Raw genomic sequence first — 9,616 nt, forward strand, 5'->3', positions numbered from 1 at the left:
GGAAAAGGTGCAGGGCAGAGGAAATAAGGAAGAAACTGCAGCAGTAAAGCTAAACGTACTCCAAGAAAACCATAGATGATTATGTTGAGAATAAATAGTCAAGTGTAATGCCAATTAAAGTAAATCAAACAGATTTTCAAGCACAGATTTTCTTTTTTTAATCTAAAAATGAAATTGCATGGTCCCACCAAAAAGAGAGGTGGTACAGGCCAATAAGTTACTTGTATGGAATTCAACTTTCATTTTTGGTTCCATTCTGAATATAGCTTTACTGTAACCACCGGAATTTGACACAACTTCAGAGTAAAAGATAGCCAATTGAAAAAGGAAAAAAGCATACACAACAGTTGTAGCTAGACTGATTTCCTATCCAGCGTGCTGGTTGCTTGCAGCTTCTTCTCTCACCCATTAAGCAGTGCAACTACCATAAGAGATTGCACCAATCATCACAGTTGACAAACATGTTCTATCTAGCAGCAGCTAGTATTAAACTGTCTCAAGGATTTTTTTTTTTTTTTTTTTAAAAAGACATTGACAAGTTTTAGATATTTAGAAAAATCACAAGCTGCACAGATAGGAAGTTTCCTGGGCCTACCAAACTACAACTGTGCTTGTTTTGTAGACATGCACAGCTGTAAATGCTTCTAAAAATGTAATTCTAGAAAAACATAACTATAATCCACACTCAATTCTAATCTGAAACCCGTTAAATCCTTGATATAATTGGAGAATTGCAAAGTAAAAATAATAGATCGCATAAGATAATCGCTATCTCTTTCAGTTCCGCTGAATAGTCCTTTATTTTCACATTGAACCAATGAAATTATACAGCCAAAATATTTTAAGTAACATCTTATTTCTTGATTGTGATGCTTCACATTAAACACTGCATCCTATTAGAAATCCTTCCATTCTCTGAGTGCTTTTAAAGTCCTCTTCAGCCACTCTTTTCTTTTTTATACCAGTTCAGATGATTAACATGAAAAGTACTCCGAAACTAGAACCCAATCTAATTTTAACCTGTCATTTTACAGAATTTGGTCTTTGCAACAGGTTTAGATAAGTGACCTAGACAAGAAAGGCAGTGTTAATGTTTCCCCTACAGGTGTTTAAAAACACCTGGTTAAAAAACTGGTCAGAGGGCACCTACACCACAGACCTCTACCTTACTTGAAAGCGTAACATCTTTATGATACGTCTACATCTACTGTGCGTAAGCCTCAATCTTAATTAAATTAAAAATTAAATAAGCAGAGCTACTTAGAGAACTATGGCTATAGCTAAAATAACTTCAAATACATCAGATTGTTCCTACATTAGCACCTAACCATAACAACTTCTACCTACCTTTCCTTTACCCTACAACCCAAATATTTTTAAAATAAGCCGTTTTCTTCACCACCTACAAAGTTTTGCTGCTAGAAGTTAATATTAAGTGGTAGTTTCCTCTCATGCCCATAAAAACAACTGACATACAGTCTGGTTTTTGAGTATATGGGAAGAACTATGACTTTAAAAAAATGCTAGAGATACAAACAATCCTACATTAGAGAAATCCAGAAGTTCACAAATAAGAAAAGCAAAATTAACCTTAGTCTCCTTTCCCTTTTTCTTCCCAGTTGAAGGTCCTTCACCATTTTTAATTTTTTCACTCTTTTTCGCAGTCTGACATTCTTGTCGCTTTCCAGGATGTACAACGCCAAAGAATTTCCGGATATCCTAGTAAAGGGGGAAAAAAGATTTATAAATTTTTAAATACAGATAGCTCTCAAAAGTTTCACACTACAAAACAGCAATGCATTTAAATTATTTTTCTCAGCAGCTCCTTTTATAATATTTGTTGATCTTGAAATTTTGTTTACCATCAAGAAACCAAAGACCAGCTAGTTAAACATAGCTACTCAGACACCACACCACCTTTCTCTTGTCTTTGAATCACAGAAAAAAGTTTGTTTTTTCCTTAGTTGTACATCTTCACCAATACTTCATAACAAACTCCCATTAGCAGTGAATTACAGTAACTTAAGAGAGATGTATAATTTCTTTTTTTCCCCAATTAATCATCATAAACCTAGTCCAAAGTATTTCTATAGTTAAAATGATCAGCTCAGGTATGAAGCAGTGTCCAATGTAATAAGATAAAAAAAGCACCAAGAGCTAAAAAGCAGCCAAGTAGCGGGACGTACTGCATCCTCCACCTTCTTTTAAGTTTAGGACAGTAACTCTCATCTCACTAAAAAAATTAGCCAGGAAGAAACAGATTAAAATTTAAATAAAGAGAAAGAACTTAATACGAAGAACTCCAAAAGGTCTATTTTGTAACCTTATTATCTGACCACAGTACAACCATAAAAAGCTTTCTAAATACGGAAAATCAGCAGCTGAAGCCTCAATTTTAAAAAGCATTACTACACACAAAACCAAATCTGACTTCTGTTGAAAAAACTAGTATTTCCATTTTCTTAAAAAGAAATTGAAAAAACCATGTACCTGGTTAGTATCACTACCTCCAGGGGCAGCAGCCATTTTAGAGAAAGAAAGTACCCCATATAGCCTAACTATATAGCAGGTAAAGGGCGTGGCTCAGGACTATATTCTACCCAGCTGATAGCTATTCCACATCATAGAGTTCATCTGGGTAGTTTTTGATTATTATAGGGAACTACAAGTAAAGTAGCAAATTCTTAAAAAAATCTCCAGAAGTCTTATGGACAAGAAGGGGTATTTCAGGCTCCCATTCTCTTACCAGTCAGTTCCCTTGCAGTCTGGATTTGGTTTATCAGAGCCTATAGGGCTTAAATCAATTGAATATGTAATTTGAAAGCATACACAAAATATGGGACATATATAGATTTATTTAGTATATTTAGCGTAAAACAATTTTCTAGAATCAGAAATGTTTCCTGTAAAAATTTAGACTCTTTATGTTTTACCTGCATGTAATAACATGGATTCAGCAAACAGACAACGGCAGACTGGGAAGCATTCTTCCTTAATGAGACTTCACACATTTCCATCTATGGAATTTATGCCTTGAGGCACAAATTTTCAACACTCTGCTGGTTTACATATACTCCTACAATGTAAATGTAGTACTACATAAGCTCTGAAATTTTGACTGCTGATACCTATAGCTAACAGGTTTGAAGAAAGCATCTATTTAAAATGTCTCGAAGTAGATTCATGGATCCGATCACTCAATCATTATTACTGACTTCTTTTTAGGCTTAAGGTAACATAGGCAACAGAAAAATTGATTACAAGTCTCACTAGATCTTTTACATAGTAAAATAATTTAAATATTTACTACAACACTGCAAAATAAAGTGACCTGTTCTGCAAACACCATATGCAATATTAGATTTTTTTTTTTACAGATTTATACAAGGAAATACCGTAGTGTCCTGGTTTATGAAATGCAGACTTAATGAAGAAAATACAAAATTGACCTGTCTGCCCCAGTTTCTTCCACTATTTTAATATCACAGTTCCTGAACTGCTAGGGCCCAAATTATAACATGTAAATTATTATTTTCTGCCTCATCAGTTCTCATGAGATATCAAGTTAGCTCTTCATAAATACCTTTAATTCACAAAATGAATGCCATAGCTAGAAGCCCTGCTACGTTTAACATGCTATAGAGGACCTAAACTGCCACTTTGAACTTTTAAAAAATAATATCTCATCGGGGTCAACTTTATAAGCTATTTTCCCCCAAATCACTTCATAAACATCTAAAATAAATGAGCAACAGTTAACTGCTACTATCTTTTATAACGCAGGTAGTATTTCATTAGATTAACAGGTCAAATGAGAATAAACAATTTTGTTTATTTGTTTTATTCAAAGCAGCATCTTCTATCCATTTATTAAGAAAGCACCATCCATAGAAATACTATTTTTTCTTTGAAAATACTGTGGTGATACAGCACCTACATATTCCAAAACGCGCCCCCTACGTTAACACAACTCATTCTATTCTCGACGCAAACTGCATTTCAGTCCTCAAGAAATGGCAGCTTTTTTCCTTTTCTTTTATTATTATTTTATTATTTATTATTATTTTATTATTTATTAACACATGCTTGTGTTAAGGAGTTTTCAGAAAACACTGTGAATACAAAAGCACACAAGCCACCTAGAGGTTTCTGAATAAAAGTTTGTATTTGGGTAGTAAATTGTAATTTCCCATAGCAACCATCTACTTCTGAGTGACTAAACTACACAGCCCTAAGGTACAAAAGAAAACTGACATCTATGTACAATCTTCTTCAATCTTCAGTTATAAATCCTCTGATCTTCTTCAGCTATCCTGCTCTTCAGAAGAAAAGGTAACCTGGTTAGCCACTGCTGGACTATAACAGATGGCGAATTCAGAATTGCTTGGGAGAAAAGTATGCCGCAGTGCAACAGTGAAGTTATCTTTCAGTGAAGCTTTTATCCAAGATTCATAAGGGACAAATTTTTCGTGCCATTTATTATGAGATGCCAGATAAATCCATATTTCATTACATAACTAATTGCAGAAATGAAGCAATACAAGTATGTATCAGACTGATTACCACCCTACAAGTTTGAAGACTATTTATAAAGTATAATATAAGCTTAGATCCCAGATAGGATCACTTGCCTCCATTCTGGGTTTACCTATTTAACATACTCTGACTGACCATCTTATAGGTATATAATGCCATGCATATACATTAGTTCACCAGATGGCAAAAGTGCATATATTTAGCTTTTATCTGTACTCATTCAAATGAGGAAAGGTGTGTACCAATGTGACTGGCAAGTTTCCTTCCAGGACATTCCCCCAAAAACCGCAGGAGTCATCAGCCTTGTGTATCCTGGAGATACACCCACCAGCATGGCTATCCCGGGTGGTCCCCTTGCCCAGAAGACTAAAATTACAGAGGCAAGGCTATATTGGTGTGGCTCCCCATGGGTGCTTCAGCAGCAGCAACAAGACATGTAACTTTGAGCAATTCCACCTAAGTAAGAGGTGGAACTAAGTAAGAATTTCTGATCACTCTCGCTAAATTAGGGGGGGTAACTGATGCATAGCATCTGAACAGCCTAAAATGCTGTGTTCAGGTGCGCTGCTTCCTGCTGAGCTATCTTAGTAATTGTATGATCTCAGTAACGGCTGTGCGGTCTAGTTCTTGTCAGTTTTGACTAATGCTTCAAATCCTCCATCTTACACAATAATAGAAGACGATAGCAATTAATCACGCCAGGTTGCAAGTTTTCTCTTGAAAGTTTTGTTATCTTTTTTACTGAGGAGGGATAACATGAATAGAAACTGAAACCTATTTGTTAGGTCGTACAAAGACTGGTTACTTGGAGAGTTTGTCAGGGTGACTCTTAAGACTTTAGTAAATACCCAGCTCAAAAAAGTCAGTTATAAAACTCATAAACACTCCATACTGTTTTTTCCTGCATTTCAAAAGCATCCTAAACCAAAGATCAACTACTCCAACACTTTGATGACAGAACCATCTCAAACTAACTATAATAGGCACAGTGTTTGTAAGAGGACCAGTGTCTAGTAAGGCAAAATATTTTCCAAAATAGCATCATATAATTCAGTTTGCACCTCAAAATACAATATGAGATAGAAAACTGAATTTCACCCATCTAGCTCAATGACTGTAACAGAAAGTAATGCACCTTATTTCAGGTATTCTGAAGTGTGTCCATGAAGGCCTTGCATCAAAAGAATCATATTTATTTACAGTCTGCCTATTTCAGTGCAAGTTTTGTGCAAACATCAACTCTGACATCTGGCGTGTCCAGAAAAATTGTGCTAACTGAAATGAAATATATAGTATCACTTCAGTGAAACCAGTAAGACTAGCTTGGATACCTATACTTAATTAACATTTACTAATAGTGGTAACTGCAGCACAGGTACTATACAGTATTTTTCAAGCAGTATCACGGTTCTAAGTACACACCAGCTGATGCCACAGCCCTGGCCATACAAATGTCTTTCTCAGCTAGAGGCAGCTAGGTAGCCCAGTCACTCAGTCCCTCAGTTGTACCAGCATAGCTCTCTGTTTGCAAACTGGGTCAGGCCACTAATCTGGGTAAAAAAATAAATCCGTTCTAGGACAAAACAGTTCATTCTGTAACTCTACACATATCAGTTCAGCACAGCAATGAAGATGCTGCAGAACCAACTCAATGGGGGCTGCTTATGTTTGGCACTACGAAAAGTCTGCTTGCAAGGGTATGGTATTAAATTCCAATATGCTTGTGCTGTCACCGCACACACAGAACAGGCTACGCGGTTACTAGCATCAGTGTATTTTTGCCTCCATCTCTGCAGCTGCAGCACTGATGGCTGAACAGCCTCTTCTCTTCAGCACTGACAAGGGAGAGGGCTGAGGCAACTCAACAACGATGGTTGTCTTCTTTCCTTCTAGGAAAGTGCCAGGCATTGTGAGATACGTGACATTCGGAAGACTGCATAGAGGGAGAAAGCCTTTGTCCCAGGAAGGTGGGAAAGGAGGAAGCAAGTCTTCCAGTAAGATCAGTTTTCTAAAGAGGTGATGGCAGGGGAACAGAAGAGGCAGCCTTGTCCTCATACATAAGTTTAAAGTCATCAGCCACCCCTAACAAACTATGAAAATATCACAGTTTAATAGTTGCAGGATTCTTAGTGCTGGCAGACCTCTGTCAGTACTGTGAAAGCCTCAGATTGTATTGCCCATCACTGCTGCGCATCAGGCCTAAGATCAAACAAACAAGGTTAAACTCCATGGAAAGTCCAAAACCAAAGTTGAACCTAGCTGGCTTTGAATGGCATTTGTAGCTAAGCCAGTAAAATGTCTGCACAGAGACTCCCTCTGAGTAGAAGCAAATTCATCTGAATCAAAGATGAAGAAGGGATACCATCTTATAATGGCTGCATCAGCAAGCAGCGCTTTGGAAAGCGCACACACATATATATTTATATTTACAAACTTTGTGCATTCTAGTGAGCGTTGCATCCTTCATTATTTACAAACAAGCGTCTACTTCTAGACTTCTAAGTTCTTTTTTCCTACTTGAATTGTTTTCCTGCAAATACTGCACACCGTCCAATTTGGCAGCAGAAACGCCCTCGTGTATGCTCTTACTGAAATTAAAGGAAGAGTTAAAACTTCGGCAGCCTGCTTTTAGAGAGAGAGGTTAGCTCCTCCGCCTATCCCCCCCCGGACAAGCCCACGGTCCCCACCAAATTCACCAGCCGGTTTGGGGGGGGAAGGGAAGGTAGAGAGGTTCAGACGCTTCCCCCTGGGGGTAAGGGCACGATGGCGGGCATTCCCTCGGCCAGGGGTTTATTTTCCTGGCACGCGTGGAAAGCCGGGCCTCGGCCCCGCCGGGGCGGGTAGCGGCGGGAAGCGCGCAAGCACTGCCGGGGGCGCGGCAGGGCGGGCGGCCTCTCCCCCGCGGCCTCGCCGCCGCTCCCGCCCGGGCAGACCTCTCCCGCTCCGCCACAGCGCGGGGCCTCCGCACCCGGGGCCGCCCTGAGGGGAGAGGACCCCAGCCCGGCTCCAACGGCTCCAACGGCCGTGGGGCTGCAGCCAAGCGCCGGGGAAGACGCCCACCCGCCCCCGCCGGGACACTACACTGCGCCACGCTCTCTCCTCTCCCCTTCCCTTCCCCACCCGGGGAAAGAACCGCGGAGGGGGCAGGGGGCGGCCCCCCGGTGCGGCGAGCTCACCATGCTGCCGGCGGCGGTTTATCTGGCTAGCGGGACGCCTCCGGCTCCATGCCGCCCGCCCCCCGCCGCCTTCGCGCCAACTCCCGCCGCCCGGCGCGCGGCGCTGCCGTCACAGCCGCGACGGGCGGGGCGGGGCGGGGCGGTGGCGGTTCCCCCCCCTCCCCGGCCGTTGGCGGTGGCGCGGAGCCCGCGGCCGCCTCCCCGGCCCGCCCGGCCTCGGCCCTCGTCGGTGCCCGCTCCTGCTTTCCGTCCGTCCGGGCGGCAGCGGCTCGTGCCGCTGCAGCGGGACGCAGCGGGGGGTTAACCGCTTTGATCCGCTCCAGGGAGCCTGGGCAGCTGCTGCCGGCCCGGGCCTGTTAGTAAAGGGAACGGGGATGGAAGCTCGCGTCAAAATGGTGGGCTCGCAGCTGCTGCTGCTCCACGAGGAATAGGGGTGCCCTCGGACACCTCTGCCAGAGGAGATCTCACAGTCTTGGGTTGTAACAAACAAGCGGACAGTGCCAGGCCTCCGTGGCATTTACCGGTTTTTAGTGCACTGAGGCAAACGAAGCATCCTAAATATGCAGACACCTAATAGCAGGGCAGCGCCTTCACCGTGAGTCAGGTCTGCATCAACGCAGCACATAAAATCATCTCCCTGTCATAGAGGTGTGTCGGTCCCTTCTTTCTTCATTCCTGGTTGTGCAGGAGGCGTCCGGCTCTGATTCCTCCACAGGGTTTGCTCCCGTGTGTTGAGGCTTAGGAGAGCTCAGAGCCAACATCTGAGGAGTCACAGAGAAACTGGGAAGTTAGGCTCTGTCTTCGCCCTCTGACTGTTTAATTTCTAATCAATTTCTAATGAAATCTTGTATGGTTTCTTCCATTTTTTCCCTCTAGTTGCTAAACACTGGGAGGGAATAAACTTGGGCAAACCAAACAAAAGCCGTTCCCCTCTCAATAATTACTTGTCTGATGTTCAGATTCTGTCAGCCTACTGAATCGCTAATTACTGCTAGTCTTGGAGAAGGGGGCGGGGGGACAGGACACATGACAAACAGTATTTGTGACATTAAAAATATTGACATTTATTTAGAAAACCACTCAAAAAAAGCAAAGAGTACCACCTCAATTTGTACTTGTCTCATAGCACGATTTCCAGTGCTATCATTTGTATACCTTCTGTATCATTTCATTTTCTTTTTTTTTTTTTTTCCCCAAGAACAAGAGACTGTCTACTTGATGGCATGGTCAAACTCCAGCAAAGATAATTACATAGAGATAAAAGTTAGATCTTTCTGTCCAATCTCAGAAAACAGGTATTTTAATGGTATCTATTACCATTCCTGTTTAATTCTTTAAATTGGACTTTAAATAATTGTAAGACCCTGTTTGTATAGAAATTCCTACTGTTCTTTTATGAACGCACATGCTCAGGTGGACTCTTCTATTTTCAACATTAGCATAGCTTGTGAATGTGGATTTCTGGATGAGAAACACATGACAAAGCAAGCAAGTAAATGCAGACCCACAGCACAGGCCGTGCTTTTCACCCTGTTTTGCAGGTTATTCCGTGTGCACTCAACTATAATGGCTCTGCAAACAAAACTGGTATCACTTTAGAAAAACATCTCCAGCGATATGTTTGTATTTACGTATTTAATTCTCATTATGTAATTTTTAAAGCTGTGCGTATTCCTGATACCAGAACTAAAGAGTAGTTAAAATGGCTGACGTTTGTAAGAGCCAGACAAACTGTTTAAATAATGCTAAAAGAATTATTGCAGGTGGTTATCTCTATTTGTAGTTGATAAAGCTACCTAGAATAACATCCAGCAGAGCAGTATCTGCTTGTGCGCTTGTGACATGTTCATGTTTCTTGGAAGGCAAGAGTTTAACCCTTTACGAAAAGAGATCAGACTGAATGC

At 41.2% G+C, this 9,616-nt stretch overlaps 1 protein-coding gene across 3 annotated transcripts in view; it reads right to left on the reverse strand.

The window, feature by feature from the left end:
- RFC1 (replication factor C subunit 1) overlaps positions 1-7,838 on the reverse strand; it is a 43,869-nt gene extending 36,031 nt beyond the window's left edge. For all 3 annotated transcript variants that reach the window (XM_087736300.1, XM_087736299.1, XM_087736298.1), the window contains exons 1-2: positions 7,713-7,838; positions 1,591-1,719 (exon numbers count right to left, since the gene is read on the reverse strand). In XM_087736300.1, coding sequence (XP_087592426.1) covers positions 1,591-1,719; positions 7,713-7,715 — 132 coding nt within the window. In that variant the 5' untranslated portion in view covers positions 7,716-7,838. The remainder of the gene's footprint in view (positions 1-1,590; positions 1,720-7,712) is intronic.
- Between the last annotated feature and the right edge of the window lie 1,778 nt (positions 7,839-9,616).

The sequence above is a fragment of the Nipponia nippon genome, unplaced genomic scaffold (assembly GCF_047370975.1).
Source record: "Nipponia nippon isolate SJK-2023a ecotype South Korea unplaced genomic scaffold, ASM4737097v1 scaffold_6, whole genome shotgun sequence".
NCBI classification, from domain to species: Eukaryota; Metazoa; Chordata; class Aves; order Pelecaniformes; family Threskiornithidae; genus Nipponia; species Nipponia nippon.